The sequence below is a fragment of the Symphodus melops genome (genome assembly GCF_947650265.1).
Source record: "Symphodus melops genome assembly, chromosome: 16".
Classification (NCBI taxonomy): domain Eukaryota; kingdom Metazoa; phylum Chordata; class Actinopteri; order Labriformes; family Labridae; genus Symphodus; species Symphodus melops.
The window spans coordinates 211826-233608 of NC_136706.1; the positions used below are offsets into that span (position 1 = coordinate 211826).

General features: G+C 44.1%; 4 protein-coding genes across 5 annotated transcripts; all 4 read left to right on the forward strand.

Annotated features, from left to right (window-relative positions):
- Positions 1 to 1203: 1203 nt before the first annotated feature.
- Positions 1204 to 3005, forward strand: cldn5b (claudin 5b). The gene has a single exon (XM_079364116.1). It carries the CDS (start codon positions 1428 to 1430, stop codon positions 2079 to 2081), a length of 654 nt encoding a protein of 217 aa, XP_079220242.1. The 5' UTR covers positions 1204 to 1427; the 3' UTR covers positions 2082 to 3005.
- A 2233-nt stretch (positions 3006 to 5238) lies between these two features.
- LOC306836796 (nuclear factor 7, ovary-like) lies at positions 5239 to 7210 on the forward strand. Its single transcript, XM_079364101.1, has one exon. It carries the CDS (start codon positions 5566 to 5568, stop codon positions 6949 to 6951), a length of 1386 nt encoding a protein of 461 aa, XP_079220227.1. The 5' UTR covers positions 5239 to 5565; the 3' UTR covers positions 6952 to 7210.
- A 3975-nt stretch (positions 7211 to 11185) lies between these two features.
- On the forward strand, positions 11186 to 16183 carry LOC306836799 (nuclear factor 7, brain-like). 2 transcript variants are annotated; one of them, XM_079364105.1, is made up of 2 exons: positions 11186 to 12585; positions 14532 to 16183. In XM_079364105.1, exon 1 carries the CDS (start codon positions 11197 to 11199, stop codon positions 12577 to 12579), a length of 1383 nt encoding a protein of 460 aa, XP_079220231.1. In that variant the 5' UTR covers positions 11186 to 11196; the 3' UTR covers positions 12580 to 12585; positions 14532 to 16183. The 2 variants fall into 2 exon arrangements, with proteins under 2 accessions (XP_079220231.1, XP_079220230.1); XM_079364104.1 differs by having other exon boundaries at positions 14535 to 16183.
- Positions 16184 to 16200: 17 nt separating this feature from the next.
- LOC306836797 (nuclear factor 7, ovary-like) lies at positions 16201 to 20244 on the forward strand. Its single transcript, XM_079364102.1, has 2 exons — positions 16201 to 16225; positions 17133 to 20244. Exon 2 carries the CDS (start codon positions 18606 to 18608, stop codon positions 19986 to 19988), a length of 1383 nt encoding a protein of 460 aa, XP_079220228.1. The 5' UTR covers positions 16201 to 16225; positions 17133 to 18605; the 3' UTR covers positions 19989 to 20244.
- Positions 20245 to 21783: the final 1539 nt, after the last annotated feature.

The following is a 21783-nucleotide window of genomic DNA, read 5'->3' on the forward strand; positions in this document are numbered from 1 at the left end:
AGCTGGCTAAACACTGAAGCTACAGTGTCCACCACATGCAGAGCTGGCTAAACACTGAAGCTACAGTGTCTACATGCAGAGCTGGCTAAACACTGAAGCTACAGTGTCCACCACATGCAGAGCTGGCTAAACACTGAAGCTACAGTGTCCACCACATGCAGAGCTGGCTAAACACTGAAGCTACAGTGTCTCTACATGCAGAGCTGGCTAAACACTGAAGCTACAGTGTCCACCACATGCTGACCTATTCTTTGAAGCAGGCAGAGGGAATCGAGGTCAGTGGTGATGGTTGTGTTTCACTCTTAAACAGGAAGTTGTCAGGGGGTTCTCTCTGATGACCCATAATGCTTTGGTGTTTCTGTCATCGCAGCACAAACTGAGCAGAGTGTTTAGGATGTGTATTTTGGGTCAAATCAGGCTCCGCCCACTTCCCTTTAAAGCCCAGAAACAACAACCGAGAGTTGAGTGGATTTATCAACAAGTCACTCACTCGCCGCACAATGAGGCGAGTCAACATGGCCGCCGTGTCCAGCGCTTCCTGTGTGTGCTCTTAAACTGTTTTGTTTGTAAAATATGGTCAAAAATGTGAAGACGGTTGCTACGGAAACAGAGAAATCTGTGTCAAAGTTTGCAGAGAGTTTTTCTGCACTCACAAACTCGACCAAAGACAGATGACCTGCAGGACTTTAGAGGAACTTTCAACATGCTGGTTTAACATTCAGATTTATTTTAAATGTTTCTGTTGTGAGAGACAGAAACCTGCGGATGTGTGTGTGTGTGTGTGTGTGTGTGTGTGTGTGTGTGTGTGTGTGTGTGTGTGTGTCCTCAGAGCAGCGGACCAACAGTCTGTCCATGTCTCAACCTCTGAGTGTTTTCTGATTGTCAGCAGCTCGTGAAAGTTTGAAATGATTACATAGAAAGAGAAGAATGAATTCTGATGAAATCCTCGTGAATAGCAGTGGACTCACTTCACCTCCTCCCACGAGCTGAGACTTACAGGAAGACAGAAAACATCTGGTCTCCGGCCTCACTGGTCATTACTCTCAACACTGTGGTGCGTAAACATGCACGCGCAATGTGTGTGTGGGTCATGCTGCTCCAGAGGACCTCCTCTCTCCTCATTGGTTTACAGAACGACGAACGTACAGCTGATTGGCTCAAAGTTTGACCTGTTCGTTTTGATGGAGCAGCAGCAGCGTCAGGCTCGCGCTCTTATAAATTAAAGTCCTGAGCGCGCGCAGAGCACCAACAGAGCAAGCTGAGAGGACACACTTCAGACCAAGACCCTTAGCGGATCAGATCCTTCAGACCAGGACCCTTAGCGGATCAGATCCTTCAGACCAAGACCCTTAGCGGATCAGATCCTTCAGACCAGGAGCCTTAGCGGATCAGATCCTTCAGACCAGGACTTTCAGCGAATCAGAGCCATGCTTGCTGCGTGTCTGGAGTTCCTCGGCCTCGCGCTGTGCGTCACGGGCTCGCTGTTCGTGATGGTCGCGTGCGGGCTGCCCATGTGGAAGGTGACGGCGTTCATAGAATCCAACATCGTGGTGGCCCAGACCATCTGGGACGGTCTGTGGATGTCCTGCGTGGTGCAGAGTACCGGACAGATGCAGTGCAAAGTCCACGACTCGGTCCTGGCCCTCACGCAAGACCTGCAGACGGCGCGTGCCCTCACCATCATCTCCGCCGTGCTGGGGGTGGTCGCGCTGACGGTGACGGTCGCGGGGGCTCAGTGCACCAACTGCATCAAGGACGAGACTCTGAAGGCGCGGGTGGTGCACGCCGGCGGGGTGATCTACATCATCAGCGGACTCTTCGTGCTCGTGCCGCTCTGCTGGATGGCCAACAACATCATCGTGGACTTCCACGACCCGCACATACCCCCCTCCAAGAAGAGGGAGATCGGAGCCGCCATCTACATCGGCTGGGCCGCCACCGCGCTGCTCCTGCTGGGAGGGACCCTGCTCTGCTGCTCCTTCTCTCAGGGGGTCCGAGGGACCTACCCCATCAAGTACGCGCCCACCAAGAGCATCCCCATCCCGAGCACCGGAGACTTCGACAAGAAGCATTACGTCTAAACTGGACTGTCACGATGAAGGACTTGGTTTTGTGTCAGAGCTGAAGCCCCTTCTCTGCTGTGGACCTCGAACATGCCGAGCAGCATGCAGGAGAGGCTGCTCGGTGCTGAGGAGGAGATGAACTCACAGAGTGATGGAACACATGGACGGAGGATCATTAGGGCCAAACATGACAACAACGACTTTAAGTCTCAGGAAAAAGTTTCAATGTAAAAAAAAAAAAAAAAAAAAGTTTCAATGTAAAAAAAAAAAAAAGTTTCAATGTAAAAAAAAAAGTTGATTTACCACAAGATTAGAGTCAATTTAAAATATGTTCTCTTCATAAAAAATACAGATCATGTTAAAATCAGTGATGTTGCACTCTGAGTGTGAGGTTAAATGAATTTAAAGGCATGTTGACTTCTTTTTTCTATCTTTTTTCTGAGCTGAGATTTCTCTCATTCTAAATGTGGAGAAAAAAGCAACGAGCCAAAAGTTTAGAGAATTAAGTCACTGTATTTAAAGTGCCATGCAACATTTAAACTTTATTTTGAAAATTCAAAGTAACTAAATGTGTTTGTTCTTAATGCTGCTGACAGTAATCTGTACATCTGTCACTGAACCGATTCAGCTCCAGAGTTCTTGTGTTTGTTTGCTCTTTAAATTCATCACCATCACTACGCTCACATCAGACTGGCTCACAGATGACCCGAGCCTGAACAGGCGGAGCGGCTGCACAGCTTCATTGTAAATATTTCTTTGTGTCGGTTCCCACCGTGAACACGCAGCAGACGGTGAAAACCTTTTCAGACCAATTAGAGCTCACGCTGTGATCAAAGAGGCTGATTTACATTTGAATACATGTACTGTGTGTGTTTTGTAATTCCTGTCATTTTTCTACTCTTTTAATAAAACTGTTTTTCTAATAAAGGAAGAAAAAACATACTCTGATGTTTGAAGGGTCTCTGTGTTTGATATTCACGGATTAAATGTCATAACTCGGGTAATAAATGAATCATAGATCAGCAGATTACTGTCTCACTTTAGCAGCACAGGAAGTCACATACACACCCATTCAAACAGCCTGTTTTTACAGCAGACATGAACATGTTTACAGCCTGCTTCAAAAAACCAAATAGGTGTGATTAGCTCATGTCTCCATCCACACACACTGTACGGGGAATGTTTTGATGACTCAGCAGTTTTGATTGGATGAAGGATCAGAGTTATTCACAATAAGGCGTGTAGCGTGAGCTGATTGACAGGTGGGCGCCGTGTAACGGTTTGTCAGGAGGCTTAAAACCCGCCTCAGCTCTCAGCCTGTCGTTAGCTTGACTCAAAGTTAGCTTGACTCAAAGTTAGCTTGACTCAAAGTTAGCCTGACTCAAAGTTAGCCTGACTCAAAGTTAGCCTGGCTCAAAGTTAGCCTGACTCAAAGTTAGCCTGACTCAAAGTTAGCCTGACTCAAAGTTAGCTTGACTCAAAGTTAGCCGCTCCTCTGTCACTCTGATGTCTCCGTCAGTCATGTAAAGCTTATAGCTTATAGCTTATAGCTTCTCTAACCAGCTGTTTTCAGCTATGCTAACGTCATTGCACAAAGGTTTTCTAATAATCCATTAGCCTTCTAACGCATATATATATATATCTATATCTATATATATAGATATATATCTATATCTATATATATATCTATATATATATATATGCGTTAGAAGGCTAATCACTGGCTTCTTTATTTGTCTTTGTAAACTGGTCTTCAGTGTGAGAACTAACATGAGCTAAAATCCAACATGTAGGTCAAAGGTCAGCAGAAACACAATCAGTGTCGTTGTTATTTGTTTGGATGTGAAACAAACAAGCAGCCAAAAAACAGCTGAGGTCAAAATAATCAGCGCTGTGGTTCACACACCCTGATGGAGCAGCGACAGGCTGGTGGGAACAATGCAGCCAGCAGAGCAGCAGGGTGATTAGCACAATCAGCAGGGTGCAACACCAGCGTCAGGAAGCTTGGCCTAGATCTGGACCAGTGGAGCAATCAGGGCCCCTCCACGGCGTCACATGGACAAACAAGGAGAGCACAGACAGACGCAGGGACGACACACCGAACTGCACACGCACACGCGTGACGGAGGTGGTGACAACAGAGAGAGGTCCTGTAACAACCCTCAGCCTCCAGAGAGTCTGACTGCAGGACAGCAGCAGGAAGGAGAACATTCTGATTTCAGCAAACACGGACGGACAAAGTCAAAAACTTATTCTGTCATGTTCTTAAAAGGTCCCAGCGTCCCGAGGGGAACCTCCGACAGACCTGTTCAGATCGCCCTGATATTTACACCCCTGTGATGCTTCGCCAGTCTGAACGCTGAGGAGGCCAAATGGAGGCATGAAGAGATCAGAGGTAGAAACAGGATCAGCTGGAGAGAACAGCGCTGTGTGTGTGTGTGTGTGTGTGTGTGTGTGTGTGTGTGTCTGTGCATGTATGACTGTGCGTGTATGCAGAAGTGCTGCTTCACCAGTACGGGGCCGCTGAGAGCTGACAAACTTTAAAGCACAGCAGCTATCCAGAATGTGCAGATTTTGCTATGAGAGGAGGAAACAGGAAGTGAGAATGCGAGGGGAAAATGGCGTACATAATGATGATAACTGTAAGTTGTCGTTCCCCCCAAATATTTCCCCAACTGACTCGAGAATCTCTGCTGTGTGTAAGTGAAGCTTAAAGCTCTGCTGACGGAGTTCATGCTGTGAGTTTCACTCTAATGTGCAGATTGTTAACCTGCTGTGATTCAGAGATATTAGATATAAACATGTTTCACTCCCTCAGTGTTTACTGTCAGGAAAGCTTCCTGCTCATGTACGGACAGATGACTTCCAAACTACAAACCTGTACTTCTGCATTTTCTCTGTACCTGCTCAGAGAGAGGGGCAGAGCCAGAATGTGATTTAAATCAACATTTAATGACCCAGAAGAAGACTCACGACCACACTAAGCACAGAAACACATCACGTCATGTTTTCATGTTTCAGTCAATGTTCCACTTTAGAATATAATAATATTAAAAGAATTTAAAGACACATTTACAGGACAGACTTTATCTCTGATATATTTACATGTCAATGTCTCATGAATCACATGTCACATGTTTTGGTTTTCTGTGTTCCTGCTCTGAAGAAGCTCCGCCCCCTCACCTGTCTCACCTGAGACGAACCAAGAAACAGGCTGTTATTCTGCCTCACTCTGCAGAGACACACACACTGACAGACGGACCTGCAGACACAAACCAGCAGGACTTCCACTGAGAGAGGACAGGAGGACGAGGGGATACTGGGAGTACTTGTTATACTGGGATACTGGGAGTACTTGTTATACTGGGATACTGGGAATACGAACACTTCAAGCTGCTGCTGAATCCACAAACTGAACCAGAGTTTCAAAGTCAGAGTAACTCTCAGGGACGAGGAGCGACATCCTGTTTTTTTCTGCTGCATGTTTTGACTCTGAGGTAAAATGGCGTCCAAGTTAGAGGAAGATCTGAGCTGTCTGATCTGCCTCGACCTCTTTAAAGATCCAGTGATGCTGTCCTGCAGCCACAGCTTCTGTAGAGTGTGTGTGCAGGACTGCTGGAAGGAGAAGGAGAACCAGGACTGTCCACTCTGTAAGAGGAGACATTCAAAGGGAGCATTACATCCTAACTTCTCTTTAAAGAATCTGTGTGAGAGTTTCCTGCAGGAGAGAGATCAGAGAGCTTCAGAGGATCTCTGCAGTCTGCACTCTGAGAAACTCAAACTCTTCTGTCTGGACCATCAGGAGCCGGTGTGTGTCGTCTGCAGAGATTCACAGAAACACTCTGAGCACAGATTCAGACCCGTCGATGAAGCTGCTGAAGAACTCAAGAAGAAACTTCAGGAAACTCTGGAGCCGGTAAAGAAGAAGTTAAAGGTTTGTGAAGAAGTTAAAGTGAAGTTTGATCAAACAGCAGGACACATTCAGGTCCAGGCCCGACACACAGAGAGGCAGATTAAGGAGCAGTTTAAGAAGCTTCACCAGTTTCTAGAAGAGGAAGAGGAGGCCAGGCTGTGTGCACTGAGGGAGGAAGAGGAGCAGAAGAGTCAGAGGATGAAGGAGGAGATGGAGGCTCTGAGCAGAGAGATAGCAGCTCTTTCACTCACAGTCAGAGACACAGAGGACGAGCTGAGAGCTGCAGACGTCTCATTCCTGAAAAACTACAAGGCTGCAGTGGAAAGAGTCCAGCAGCGCCCCCTGCTGGAGGATCCACAGCTGCCCTCAGGAGCTCTGATAGACCAGGCCAAACACCTGGGCAACCTGAGCTTCAACATCTGGACCAAGATGAAGGACATGGTCTCCTACAGTCCGATCATTCTGGACCCAAACACTGCTCATCCAGAACTCATCCTGTCTGAAGATCTGACCTGTGTGAGACGAGGAGAGAAGGAGCTGCAGCTTCCTGATAATCCAGAGAGGTTTGATCGTTACATCTCTGTCCTGGGCTCTGAGGGCTTTAACTCAGGGACTCACAGCTGGGACGTCCAGGTTGGAGACAGTACAGTCTGGTTACTGGGAGTGTTAGCAGAGTCTGGACAGAGGAAGGGAAGCATACGGTCTGGATTATGGAGAATATGGTTCCATGATGGTAAATACAGAGCATGCACCCCATCACATGCATACACTGTTCTCTCAGTGAAGAAGAATCCTCAGAGGATCAGAGTGAATCTGGACTGTAACAGAGGAAAGCTGTCGTTCTCTGATCCTGATACTAACACACACATACACACCTTCACACACACTTTCACTGACACGATGTTTCCTTACATTGGCACTGTGGGTGAAATGAAGATTTTATCAGAGAAGATCTCTGTGACTGTGGAACACTAACACATGAAGAAGATGATGATCTGACTCTCTCAGCATTGTTTGTGACTGCGTTGTCATGGTGACGGTGTTTTGTTCATTATAACTTTGAGTGTATTTGGACAGCAGGTGAAAGCTTGCTCCTGATTGGTGGGTTTGTTGGTCCTGGAGCTTCAGTACCTGTGGGAATGCTACTTTCAAAATCATTGGACCTTTAACGTCTTCTTTCACCTCTTTAAGTTGTAAATGTTGAAATAAAATCCACCATGTTTTAGTGATCAGAGCTGTTATCATGTTTTAATCATCTGCACACCATAAATGACAGTAAAATATGTACATGTTACTGAGGCACAAAAACAAAGACAGCCGACATGTTTCACATTTAACCCTCAAACAGACATCTGTTCACTTTCAACTTTCAGGAGGTTTTTATTAATCTGCACATTCTGACTTTTATTTCCACTCATTCATGAATCTGTGAATAAAGTAGGTCAATACACGAGAGCATGCTGTCGCCCTCTGCTGGCCAAACTGCACAACAGCAGAGCCACACTGGTTAAAATGAAGTGTTTTCCTCATGTAGGCAGACTGGATCTTCTCACATAATCTAAACTTTGAGCACCTTTCAGGTCGAGCCCGGAGCGTCTGCGTGGTCTTTTACAAACTGAGAAGTCGACAACTGGAGGAACACTTCCTGTCGCGTTTGACAGGCGTTATTGAAAAAAAGTGGCGTTCATGAACTGCAGCTAACCTGAATGTCTTTAGCACCTTTAAAGGAAGAATGAGCAACATGTTCCTCATCAATCATCAGAACTCCAGTGTGTCCTGTGTGTGAATGTGTGTGTGAGTCCTGACTGTCTCCAGTGAGGGAGAAGCTGGAGTCCTGCTGGCTGTGTTGTTGTCAGAGCTGTGTTTACATGGACGGGACGGCCGGCTCCTCCCCTTGTGTATAAAAGCTGTTTGAGTCAAGAAGAAGAAGAACATACTCACTGATTATTAGGATGGAGAGTTTTTACATCATTCTGTCAGTTTACATGAAGCTACCAGCTAATTAAAGAGCGCTAATGTTAGCATGCTAACACAACAATGCAGGAAACAGGTGATTGAAGCTACCAGCTAGCTAAAGAGCGCTAACATTAGTATGCTAACACAACAATGCAGGACATACAGGTGATTGAGGAGGTGTGCCTCTCTAGGAGGGCGAAGGCTTCAGTATGGAGGAGGCGTGGCTTCTTGCCGGAGCTCAAGGGCGACACCTACTGGATCAAAAAAGTTTCACATTCTTCCTTTAAGGTCGGCGGACAGCTTCTGTTTTAGCTTTTACAAACGACAACATTTCAATGTATTTTATTTAAAAGTGATATTGAGCAGATAGCCAGCTCTTTTCCTCCCAGAAATAAACGCCATGTGGACGCGGGGCCACAGCGACCTCCCTGTGCAGCTCCACAGACCAATGAGAGACAACGTCTTTCATGTTGAGGTGAACTGACCCTTTAACCCGACAGAACACTCATCTCCTCCAAGAGCAGCAGAGACAGGTGAGAGGTCTCCTGTAGTCCAACGACACAATCAATGTCTCTGATCAAACCGCCGTGCTGTTAAAACCTGCGCCCATTCAAAGCGCCCACGTAAGGTTACTAGAGTGCAACTCTCTGATCCGCAAGAGGGTGGTGCTTACAGCCCGGGAACTTTCTAGAAAAAAAACACACTTTCCCCGGTGAGACGTCGCCAAAAAGCATCAAGGACTGGTTTGGGAATATCACCTAAAGGATTGAAATTCACAAAGAAAAATCTAGTTCAAAATATTTAAATATTGTTTGAGCATTAGGTTGAAAGCTGTGAGAGAGGGAACTGAGCTGCATGACTCAGCGAGCTACTCAAGATACCTCCGTCAAGGATGCTAATGCTAACGCGAGTGTTATGCTAATTGTGCTAGCTTCATTGTGGCGCAAAATACTGTTCTTCTATAACCAATCGGAGTTTTGACCCTGATTCTTGCTGTTTAATACCATATAAACACAGATTTAGATCGTTTGTGCTGTTTGAGATGCGTAAAAAAATTGCTTATCGCGCTAGCCGCGAGCTAATCGTTAGCATGTAAAAGTGAATGTCTTGATTTTAGCTTTTGTGCTAGCCCAGCTATGCTAGTCATCACTGTAGCTGCTCTCTGGTCTTATTCACCCCGTTAAAGGTTTCTTCATATTCTGTATTCTTGACTTAGAAGTCATTTGTTTCAGGGAGTGTTTATCCTCTTGTTTTTAATGTAAGATAAGGGTGATTAAATTCATTTAATTGCCAATATACATGTTTGATATGGTTATGAGTAACAGGAGAACTGTTAAAAAGATTGCAAATATTAAAATCTTATGTTTAAGACGTTATTAAGATGCATACATAGATTTAAAATGTTCAAATATGTAGTTTCAGAGATCTCCTGATTTCATTTCTATGCTGTGAGATTGAAGTACAGTACATGATTGGATCTGACTAATCTTATGTGGTGTGATGTGTACCTATTAATTTACATAATGATTAGAGTATTTACATCCTTAACAATTGGGTGTATTTGATATGACATTTGAATGAAGACAAGTTGATAAGATTTAAGCTAAAGTGAGACAATAGTAACAAATGCATTCTGTATTGTATGCATAGGTTGGTGTTTTAGAGAGGCATAGATCATCTGACCCTGGCGGTCAGTGGCGAGCCAAACGCAGAAGTCAGTGAACGGACCGAGAGCCTGGTGTGGTCAGCTGTGGCATCTTTGGAACCATCGTCATCCTACGTCTTCACATCATTCATACAGATAAGAACACTCATTAACCTACCTAGGTAGTGAAAAGAACACACACACCAAGAATTTCCATGGACCCTTTTAGTTTTGTTTGAGGTTCTTTATTGTGTGTGTCTGTGCACTCAGAAAGCCGGCTTAGGTAGGCAGGGAATGTACATAACTGTCTTTTGTTTTGCATCATATATTTTTACCAAACGTACCTGTTTTGTGTTTTCTGTTCTCTGCTGACAGTTTAATTCTTCAGGCTCCGTAGTCGTACCTAGATTTTCTGGTATTAGCCCAGCTTTAGTTAATAGCTAATCAAATTAGTTAACAGATATACTAACCTTAAAAGCGGAGTTACACTTGTCAACACACACGGCATGCAGCTGACCAGTAGGGGGCCTCTGAGAGCTGACAGACTTTAAAGCACAGCAGCTGTCCAGAATGTGCAGATTTTGCCATGAGAGGAGGAAACAGGAAGTGAGTATGCGAGGGGAAAATGGCGGACATAATGATGATAACTGTAAGTTGTCGTTCCCCCCAAATATTTCCCCAACTGACTCGAGAATCTCTGCTGTGTGTAGGTGAAGCTTAAAGCTCTGCTGATGGAGTTCATGCTGTGAGTTTCACTCTAATGTGCAGATTGTTAACCTGCTGTGATTCAGAGATATTAGATATAAATATGTTTCACTCCCTCAGTGTTTACTGTCAGGAAAGCTTCCTGCTCATGTACGGACAGATGACTTCCAAACTACAAACCTGTACTTCTGCATTTTCTCTGTACCTGCTCAGAGAGAGGGGCGGAGCCAGAATCTGATTTAAATCAACATTTAATGACCCAGAAGAAGACTCACGACCACACTAAGCACAGAAACACATCACGTCATGTTTTCATGTTTCAGTCAATGTTCCACTTTAGAATATAATAATATTAAAAGAATTTAAAGACACATTTACAGGACAGACTTTATCTCTGATATATTTATGTGAACATGTCGATCATTCTTCTTTTAGACTGTTTCACAAAAATCGAAGACGACACAGACGAAGACTTTCCTTGGCCTAAATACTCTTACATGATTAAAAATCATTCTTCTATCAGGCTGATGTTACAAACTGTCTTCATGTCTCATGAATCACATGTCACATGTTTTGGCTTTCTGTGTTCCTGCTCTGAAGAAGCTCCGCCCACTCACCTTTCTCACCTGAGACGAACCAGGAAACAGGCTGTTATTCTGCCTCACTCTGCAGAGACACACACTGACAGACACACCTCGACCTGCAGACACAAACTAGCACGACTTCCACTGAGAGAGGACAGGAGGACGAGGGGATACTGGGAGTACTTGTTATACTGGGATACTGGGAATACGAACACTTCAAGCTGCTGCTGAATCCACAAACTGAACCAGAGTTTCAAAGTCAGAGTAACTCTCAGGGACGGGGAGCGGCTTCCTGTTTTTTTCTGCTGCATGTTTTGACTCTGAGGTAAAATGGCGTCCAAGTTAGAGGAAGATCTGAGCTGTCTGATCTGCCTCGACATCTTTAAAGATCCAGTGATGCTGTCCTGCAGCCACAGCTTCTGTAGAGTGTGTGTGCAGGACTGCTGGAAGGAGAAGGAGAACCAGGAGTGTCCACTCTGTAAGAGGAGACATTCAAAGGGATTATTACCTCCTGTCTTTGCTTTAAAGAATCTGTGTGAGAGTTTCCTGCAGGAGAGAGATCAGAGAGCTTCAGAGGATCTCTGCAGTCTGCACTCTGAGAAACTCAAACTCTTCTGTCTGGACCATCAGGAGCCGGTGTGTCACATCTGCAGAGATTCAAAAAAACACTCTGAGCACAGATTCAGACCCATCGATGAAGCTGCTGAAGAACTCAAGAAGAAACTTCAGGAAACTCTGGAGCCGGTAAAGAAGAAGTTAAAGGTTTGTGAAGAAGTTAAAGTGAAGTTTGATCAAACAGCAGAACACATTCAGGTCCAGACCCGACACACAGAGAGGCTGATTAAGGAGCAGTTTAAGAAGCTTCACCAGTTTCTAGAAGAGGAAGAGGAGGCCAGGCTGTGTGCACTGAGGGAGGAAGAGGAGCAGAAGAGTCAGAGGATGAAGGAGGAGATGGAGGCTCTGAGCAGAGAGATAGCAGCTCTTTCACTCACAGTCAGAGACACAGAGGACGAGCTGAGAGCTGCAGACGTCTCATTCCTGAAAAACTACAAGGCTGCAGTGGAAAGAGTCCAGCAGCGCCCCCTGCTGGAGGATCCACAGCTGCCCTCAGGAGCTCTGATAGACCAGGCAAAACACCTGGGCAACCTGAGCTTCAACATCTGGACCAAGATGAAGGACATGGTCTCCTACAGTCCGATCATTCTGGACCCAAACACTGCTCATCCAAAACTCATCCTGTCTGAAGATCTGACCTGTGTGAGACAAGGACAGAGACAGCAGCTTCCTGATAATCCAGAGAGGATTGATTATGACTGGTCTGTCCTGGGCTCTGAGGGCTTTAACTCAGGGACTCACAGCTGGGACGTCCAGGTTGGAGACAGAACAGTCTGGTATCTGGGAGTGTCAGCAGAGTCTGGACAGAGGAAGGGAGACACACTGTCTGGATTATGGTCAATATGGTTCTATGATGGTAAATACACAGCATACTCTCCACCATGTACAAACACTGATCTCTCAGTGAAGAAGAATCCTCAGAGGATCAGAGTGAATCTGGACTGTAACAGAGGAGAGCTGTCGTTCTCTGATCCTGATACTAACACACACATACACACCTTCACACACACTTTCACTGACAGGATGTTTCCTTACATTAGCACTGTGGATGAAGTGAAGATTTTACCAGAGAAGATCTCTGTGACTGTGGAACACTAACACATTGTTACGAATATTGGTCAAGATTCAGATTGATCAGATCCAAGAGGAGTCTGACATTCCTCTGGAGAGGCCGGAGGCCCTCATCTTCACCCTCCACCAGATGTCTTCACACAACTCAACTTTATGATCCTCCTCCCTCTCTGCTTTCGACAAGACCCTCAGTTTGAACCCTTCAAACCTGAAGTCATAAAGGCTATCGCATCCCATGTAAACATTTTCAAAGGGCTTCATTACGCAGAAAACATATGGAACCACATTTTTTTCCTTCGTTAATAAATCGTATTGACACTTGGAAAAACACTTCTGCCACAAAACCTCTGATTTGCAAGAGAACTTAATCTCTCCCTAAGGAATGTCTGAACCTGGACTGAACCCCATTAAAATGAGGGGAGATCATATGCTCTCATTTTCAGATGTATATTAACCAATATGTATTTCTCATTTTCAGATGAACAATCTTTCTAAGGACATTTCAACTAATGCTGTCTTTCAAACCAGACTCAGATCGGACACTCTATCACGAAGTTATTAAACAATTGGGTTATCGTTTGAAGTCACGGCCTCTGTTCAAAGATTGTCATGGAGCACCAGTGCCATCTAGTGGTTCTTTTAAATCAATGTTTTATTCAACAGGCAAGACATCAATTCTACGCTTGAAAATTTTTGCATTCATGGTCTGATGTTATGTTTCGTTTCAGTTTCATGTCTGTACATGTTGTTTCATTGTTCACGTAGAATTAAGAACTCTGGTATGGTGTTTTGGTTTACGTTAGTTTAGTTTCAGAACTTTAGAGTCATGTTTCAGCCCGCCCAGAGACGCATCATCCTGAAGGGGCGTGGTATCCTCAACACTCTATTAAAAAGGCCGTGCAGCCGTCATATCTTCGGCTGGTCCCATAATTTCGCTTTTAATTTTTGTGGAATTCGTAAGTTTTTTCTTTTGTTCTACACTCTGACTTTTGTTCGAGATATATGATTTTTGGACTCAGTACTTCTTGTTTGCTTCAATATTTACACGTTTAAGGGACATCCTATTGAGGCTCGGCGCAGCTTCAAACTGAAAGTTTCGTTTGGACAATTTTTTTGTTTTATCTCCAAGCAATTGACTCAAAACGACTCGTTACTTTAACTACTGGATCGGCCAATCCAGTGAGCAACTTGACGATCGTTTATCATCAAATCGTTTTTGGACATTCATCCAAGCTGGGGAAAGCTGACGGAACGCACTGAGGCACCTCTGGGTTCATCGCTAAATCGACTCCGACCTGTTCACTAAGGTGAACCACGGGCTGTAAAACTGTACAGGATCTTCTCAGAAATCCCTTCTCCAAATTACAGTACCACTGGGCGGACTCGTTTTCAGCGAATACAGTAAGATATTCAACAGTTGGTTGTTACTCAGAAACAAGTGTCAAGAGTGTCCTTCGTTTGAAATTTTTCCCCTAGCTCTATCCACCGTATCATAGTTCCACCCTCTTCTTTTATAATTTTATTTTGTTTTCGTTCAATAAAATCCTGATCCGAATCTAGTTAATAGTTTTGGTTAGACAGACGTAAACAACACCATACTGAATTGAATAAAGAAATAGTATCTGTCATTTCTGGTTTTATATATATCTGATGCTCCTTTGAGATCGTTCATTTCTTTGTTCATCCTTGTTCATTAAAAATAATCACGTATAAAATTCAAAGGTGTGTTCGTGTTTGATTCAGTGGTTGAACGTTTTGAGAACCCACTACTTAGATTGAGATTGATTCAAAAATAATAATCCATGTACTTATGGATTTTCATAAGAAATAAATTTATTGATTTTTTCATATCTAATTTTATTAATTTTTCCATAATTAATGAAATTGTTCCTGGTGAGCCAGGTGGTGCCCTTCTTCTTACGAGGTTTGTTAATCCATTTAACACAATATAAATGGTAGTTTTCCGTGACAACATGAAGAAGAAGATGATCTGACTCTCTCAGCGTTGTTTGTGACTGCGTTGCCATGGTGACGGTGTTTTGTTCATTATAACTTTTGAGTGTAATGAGACAGCAGGTGAAAGCTTGCTCCTGATTGGTCGGTTTGTTGGTCCTGGAGCTTCAGTACCTGAGGGAATGCTACTTTCAAAATCATTGGACCTTTAACGTCTTCTTTCACCTCTTTAAGTTGTAAATGTTGAAATAAAATCCACCATGTCTTCGTGATCAGAGCTGTTATCATGTTTTAATCATCTGCACACCATAAATGACAGTAAAATATGTACATGTTACTGAGGCACAAAAACAAAGACAGCCGACATGTTTCACATTTAACCCTCAAACAGACATCTGTTCACTTTCAACTTTCAGGAGGTTTTTATTAATCTGCACATTCTGACTTTTATTTCCACTCATTCATGAATCTGTGAATAAAGTAGGTCAATACACGAGAGCATGCTGTCGCCCTCTGCTGGCCAAACTGCACAACAGCAGAGCCACACTGGTTAAAATGAAGTGTTTTCCTCATGTAGGCAGACTGGATCTTCTCACATAATCTAAACTTTGAGCACCTTTCAGGTCGAGCCCGGAGCGTCTGCGTGGTCTTTTACAAACTGAGAAGTCAACAACTGGAGGAACACTTCCTGTTGCGTTTGACAGGCGTTATTGAAAAAAAGTGGCGTTCATGAACTGCAGCTAACCTGAATGTCTTTAGCACCTTTAAAGGAAGAATTAGCAACATGTTCCTCATCAATCATCATAACTCCAGTGTGTGCTGTGTGAATGTGTGTGAGTCCTGACTGTCTCCAGTGAGGGAGAAGCTGGAGTCCTGCTGGCTGTGTTGTTGTCAGAGCTGTGTTTACATGGACGGGACGGCCGGCTCCTCCCCTTGTGTATAAAAGCTGTTTGAGTCAAGAAGAAGAAGAACATGCTCACTGATTATTTGGATGGAGAGTTTTTAGATCATTCTGTCAGTTAACATGAAGCTAGCAGCTAGCTAAAGAGCACTAATGTTAGCATGCTAACACAACAATGCAGGAAACAGGTGATTGAAGCTACCAGCTAGCTAAAGAGCGCTAACATTAGTATGCTAACACAACAATGCAGGACATACAGGTGATTGAGGAGGTGTGCCTCTCTAGGAGGGCGAAGGCTTCAGTATGGAGGAGGCGTGGCTTCTTGCTGGAGCTCAAGGGCGACACCTACTGGATCAAAAAAGTTTCACATTCTTCCTTTAAGGTCGGCGCACAGCTTCTGTTTTAGCTTTTACAAACGACAACATTTCAATGTGTTTTATTTAAAAGTGATATTGAGCAGATAGCCAGCTTTTTTCCTCCCAGAAATAAACGCCATGTGGACGCGGGGCCACAGCGACCTCCCTGTGCAGCTCCACAGACCAATGAGAGACAACGTCTTTCATGTTGAGGTGAACTGACCCTTTAACCCGACAGAACACTCATCTCCTCCAAGAGCAGCAGAGACAGGTGAGAGGTCTCCTGTAGTCCAGCGACACAATCAATGTCTCTGATCAAACCTGCGCCCATTCAAAGCGCCCACGTAAGGTTACTAGAGTGCAACTCTCTAATCCGCAAGAGGGTGGCGCTTACAGCCCGGGAACTTTCTAGAAAAAAACACACTTTCCCCGGTGAGACGTTGCCAAAAAGCATCAAGGACTGGTTTGAGAATATCACCTAAAGGATTGAAATTCACAAAGAAAAATGTAGCTCAAAATATTTAAATATTGTTTGTGCATTAGGTTGAAAGCTGTGAGAGAGGGAACTGAGCTGCATGACTCAGGGAGCTACTCAAGATACCTCCGTCAAGGATGCTAATGCTAACGCGAGTGTTATGCTAATTGTGCTAGCTTCATTGTGGCGCGAAATACTGTTCTTCTAAAACCAATTGGAGTTTTGACCCTGATTCTTGCTGTTTAATACCATATAAACACAGATTTAGATCCTTTGTGCTGTTTGAGATGCGTAAAAAAATTGCTAATCGCGCTAGCCGCGAGCTAATCGTTAGCATGTAAAAGTGAATGTCTTGATTTTAGCTTTTGTGCTAGCCCAGCTATGCTAGTCATCACTGTAGCAGCTCTCTGGTCTTATTCACCCCGTTAAAGGTTTCTTCATTTTCTGTATTCTTGACTTAGAAGTCATTTGTTTCAGGGAGTGTTTATCCTCTTGTTTTTAATGTAAGATAAGGGTGATTAAATTAATTTAATTGCCAATATACATGCTTGATATGGTTATGAGTAACAGGAGAACTGTTAAAAAGATTGAAAATATTAAAATCTTCTGTTTAAGACGTTATTAAGATGCATACATAGATTTAAAATGTTCAAATATGTAGTTTCAGAGATCTCCTGATTTCATTTCTATGCTGTGAGATTGAAGTACAGTACATGATTGGAACTGACTAATCTTATGTGGTGTGATGTGTACCTATTAATTTACATAATGATTAGAGTATTTATATCCTTAACAATTGGGTGTATTTGATATGACATTTGAATGAAGACAAGTTGATAAGATTTAAGCTAAAGTGAGACAATAGTAACAAATGCATTCTGTATTGTATGCATAGGTTGGTGTTTTAGAGAGGGATAGATCATCTGACCCTGGCGGTCAGTGGCGAGCCAAACGCAGAAGTCAGTGAACGGACCGAGAGCCTGGTGTGGTCAGCTGTGGCATCTTTGGAACCATCGTCATCCTACGTCTTCACATCATTCATACAGATAAGAACACTCATTAACCTACCTAGGTAGTGAAAAGAACACACACACCAAGAATTTCCATGGACCCTTTTAGTTTTGTTTGAGGTTCTTTATTGTGTGTGCCTGTGCACTCAGAAAGCCGGCTTAGGTAGGCAGGGAATGTACATAACTGTCTTTTGTTTTGCATCATATATTTTTACCAAACGTACCTGTTTTGTGTTTTCTGTTCTCTGCTGACATTTTAATTCTTCAGGCTCCTTAGTCGTACCTAGATTTTCTGGTATGAGCCCAGCTTTAGTTAATAGCTAATCAAATTAGTTAACAGATATACTAACCTTAAAAGTGGAGTTACACTTGTCAACACACACGGCATGCAGCTGACCAGTAGGGGGCCTCTGAGAGCTGACAAACTTTAAAGCACAGCAGCTATCCAGAATGTGCAGATTTTGCTATGAGGGGAGGAAACAGGAAGTGAGTATGCGTGGGGAAAATGGCGTACATAATGATGATAAATGTAAGTTGTCGTTCCCCCCAAATATTTCCCCATCTGACTCTAGAATCTCTGCTGTGTGTAAGTGAAGCTTAAAGCTCTGCTGATGGAGTTCATGCTGTGAGTTTCACTCTAATGTGCAGATTGTTCACCTGCTGTGATTCAGAGATATTAGATATAAATATGTTTCACTCCCTCAGTGTTTACTGTCAGGAAAGCTTCCTGCTCATGTACGGACAGATGACTTCCAAACTACAAACCTGTACTTCTGCATTTTCTCTGTACCTGCTCAGAGAGAGGGGCGGAGCCAGAATGTGATTTAAATAAACATTTAATGACCCAGAAGAAGACTCACGACCACACTAAGCACAGAAACACATCACGTCATGTTTTCATGTTTCAGTCAATGTTCCACTTTAGAATATAATAATATTAAAAGAATTTAAAGACACATTTACAGGACAGACTTTATCTCTGATATATTTACATGTCAATGTCTCATGAATCACATGTCACATGTTTTGGTTTTCTGTGTTCCTGCTCTGAAGAAGCTCCGCCCACTCACCTGTCACAAACCAGGAAACAGGCTGTTATTCTGCCTCACTCTGCAGAGACACACACTGACAGACGGACTTTGACCTGCAGACACAAACCAGCAGGACTTCCACTGAGAGAGGACAGGAGGACGAGGGGATACTGGGAGTACTTGTTATACTGGGATACTGGGAATACGAACACTTCAAGCTGCTGCTGAATCCACAAACTGAACCAGAGTTTCAAAGTCAGAGTAACTCTCAGGGACGGGGAGCGGCTTCCTGTTTTTTTCTGCTGCATGTTTTGACTCGGAGGTAAAATGGCGTCCAAGTTAGAGGAAGATCTGAGCTGTCCGATCTGCCTCGACATCTTTAAAGATCCAGTGATCCTGTCCTGCAGCCACAGCTTCTGTAGAGTGTGTGTGCAGGACTGCTGGAAGGAGAAGGAGAACCAGGACTGTCCACTCTGTAAGAGGAGACATTCAAAGGAAGTATTACCTCCTAACTTCTCTTTAAGGAATCTGTGTGAGAGTTTCCTGCAGGAGAGAGAGCAGAGAGCTTCAGAGGATCTCTGCAGTCTGCACTCTGAGAAACTCAAACTCTTCTGTCTGGACCATCAGGAGCCGGTGTGTGTCGTCTGCAGAGATTCACAGAAACACTCTGAGCACAGATTCAGACCCATCGATGAAGCTGCTGAAGAACTCAAGAAGAAACTTCAGGAAACTCTGGAGCCGGTAAAGAAGAAGTTAAAGGTTTGTGAAAGAGTTAAAGTGAAGTTTGATCAAACAGCAGGACACATTCAGGTCCAGGCCCGACACACAGAGAGGCAGATTAAGGAGCAGTTTAAGAAGCTTCACCAGTTTCTAGAAGAGGAAGAGGAGGCCAGGCTGTGTGCACTGAGGGAGGAAGAGGAGCAGAAGAGTCAGAGGATGAAGGAGGAGATGGAGGCTCTGAGCAGAGAGATAGCAGCTCTTTCACTCACAGTCAGAGACACAGAGGACGAGCTGAGAGCTGCAGACTCCTCATTCCTGAAAAACTACAAGGCTGCAGTGGAAAGAGTCCAGCAGCGCCCCCTGCTGGAGGATCCACAGCTGCCCTCAGGAGCTCTGATAGACCAGGCCAAACACCTGGGCAACCTGAGCTTCAACATCTGGACCAAGATGAAGGACATGGTCTCCTACAGTCCGATCATTCTGGACCCAAACACTGCTCATCCAGGACTCATCCTGTCTGAAGATCTGACCTGTATGAGACGAGGACAGAGTCAGCAGCTTCCTGATAATCCAGAGAGGTTAGATCGTTACTGGTCTGTCCTGGGCTCTGAGGGCTTTAACTCAGGGACTCACAGCTGGGACGTCCAGGTTGGAGACAGTACAGTCTGGTTACTGGGAGTGTTTGAAGAGTCTGGACAGAGGAAGGGACGCATACAGTCTGGATTATGGTCAATATGGTTCTATGATGGTGAATACACAGCATGCTCCCCACCATGTACAAACACTGTTCTCTCATTGAAGAAGAAGTTTCAGAGGATCAGAGTGAATCTGGACTGTAACAGAGGAGAGCTGTCGTTCTCTGATCCTGATACTAACACACACATACACACCTTCACACACACTTTCACTGACAGGATGTTTCCTCACATTCACACTGTGTATGAACTGAAGATTTTACCAGAGAAGATCTCTGTGACTGTGGAACACTAACACATGAAGATGATGATCTGACTCTCTCAGCATTGTTTGTGACTGCGTTGTCACGGAGACGGTGTTTTGTTCATTATAACTTTGAGTGTAATTAGACAGCAGGTGAAAGCTTGCTCCTGATTGGTGGGTTTGTTGGTCCTGGAGCTTCAGTACCTGAGGGAATGCTACTTTCAAAATCATTGGACCTTTAACGTCTTCTTTCACCTCTTTAAGTTGTAAATGTTGAAATAAAATCCACCATGTTTTAGTGATCAGAGCTGTTATCATGTTTTAATCATCTGCACACCATAAATGACAGTAAAATATGTACATGTTACTGAGGCACAAACACAAAGACAGCCGACATGTTTCACATTTAACCCTCAAACAGACATTTGTTCACTTTCAACTTTAAGGAGGTTTTTATTAATCTGCACATTCTGACTTTTATTTCCACTCATTCATGAATCTGTGAATAAAGTAGGTCAATACACGAGAGCATGCTGTCGCCCTCTGCTGGCCAAACTGCACAACAGCAGAGCCACACTGGTTAAAATGAAGTGTTTTCCTCATGTAGGCAGACTGGATCTTCTCACATAATCTAAACTTTGAGCACCTTTCAGGTCGAGCCCGGAGCGTCTGCGTGGCCTTTTACAAACTGAGAAGTCGACAACTGGAGGAACATTTCCTGTCGCGTTTGACGGGCGTTATTGAAAAAAAGTGGCGTTCATGAACTGCAGCTAACCTGAATGTCTTTAGCACCTTTAAAGGAAGAATGAGCAACATGTTCCTCATCAATATCTCATAACTCCAGTGTGTCCTGTGTGAATGTGTGTGTGAGTCCTGACTGTCTCCAGTGAGGGAGAAGCTGGAGTCCTGCTGGCTGTGTTGTTGTCAGAGCTGTGTTTACATGGCTCCTCCCCTTGTGTATAAAAGCTGTTTGAGTCAAGAAGAAGAAGAAGAACATACTCACTGATTATTAGGATGGAGAGTTTTTAGATCATTCTGTCAGTTAACATGAAGCTAGCAGCTAACTAAAGAGCGCCAATGTTAGCATGCTAACACAACAATGCAGGAAACAGGTGATTGAAGCTACCAGCTAGCTAAAGAGCGCTAATGTTAGCATGCTAACACAACAATGCAGGAAACAGGTGATTGAAGCTACCAGCTAGCTAAAGAGTGCTAACATTAGTATGCTAACACAACAATGCAGGACATACAGGTGATTGAGGAGGTGTGCCTCTCTAGGGGGGCGAAGGCTTCAGTATGGAGGAGGTGTGGCTTCTTGTTGGAGCTCAAGGGCGACACCTACTGGGTCCAAAAAGTTTCACATTCTTCCTTTAAGGTCGGCGCACAGCTTCTGTTTTAGCTTTTACAAACAATATTTCAATGTATTTTATTTAAAAGTGATATTGAGCAGATAGCCAGCTCTTTTCCTCCCAGAAATAAACGCCATGTGGACGCGAGGCCACAGCGACCTCCCTGTGCAGCTCCACAGACCAATGAGAGACAACGTCTTTTATGTTGAGGTGAACTGACCCTTTAACCCGACAGAACACTCATCTCCTCCAAGAGCAGCAGAGACAGGTGAGAGGACTCCTGTAGTCCAACAACACAAACAATGTCTCTGATCAAACCTGCGCCCATTCAAAGCGCCCACATAAGGTTACTAGAGTGCAACTCTCTAATCCGCAAGAGGGTGGCGCTTACAGCCCGGGAACTTTCTAGAAAAAAACACACTTTGGTGAGACGTTGCCAAAAAGCATCAAGGACTGGTTTGGGAATATCACCTAAAGGTTTGAAATTCACAAAGAAA

Excerpts from the sequence above, each read along its gene's own strand:
- cldn5b (XM_079364116.1), top strand. The coding sequence starts at position 1,428 with ATGCTTGCTGCGTGTCTGGAGTTCCTCGGCCTCGCGCTGTGCGTCACG.
- LOC306836796 (XM_079364101.1), top strand. The coding sequence starts at position 5,566 with ATGGCGTCCAAGTTAGAGGAAGATCTGAGCTGTCTGATCTGCCTCGAC.
- LOC306836799 (XM_079364105.1), top strand. The coding sequence starts at position 11,197 with ATGGCGTCCAAGTTAGAGGAAGATCTGAGCTGTCTGATCTGCCTCGAC.
- LOC306836797 (XM_079364102.1), top strand. The coding sequence starts at position 18,606 with ATGGCGTCCAAGTTAGAGGAAGATCTGAGCTGTCCGATCTGCCTCGAC.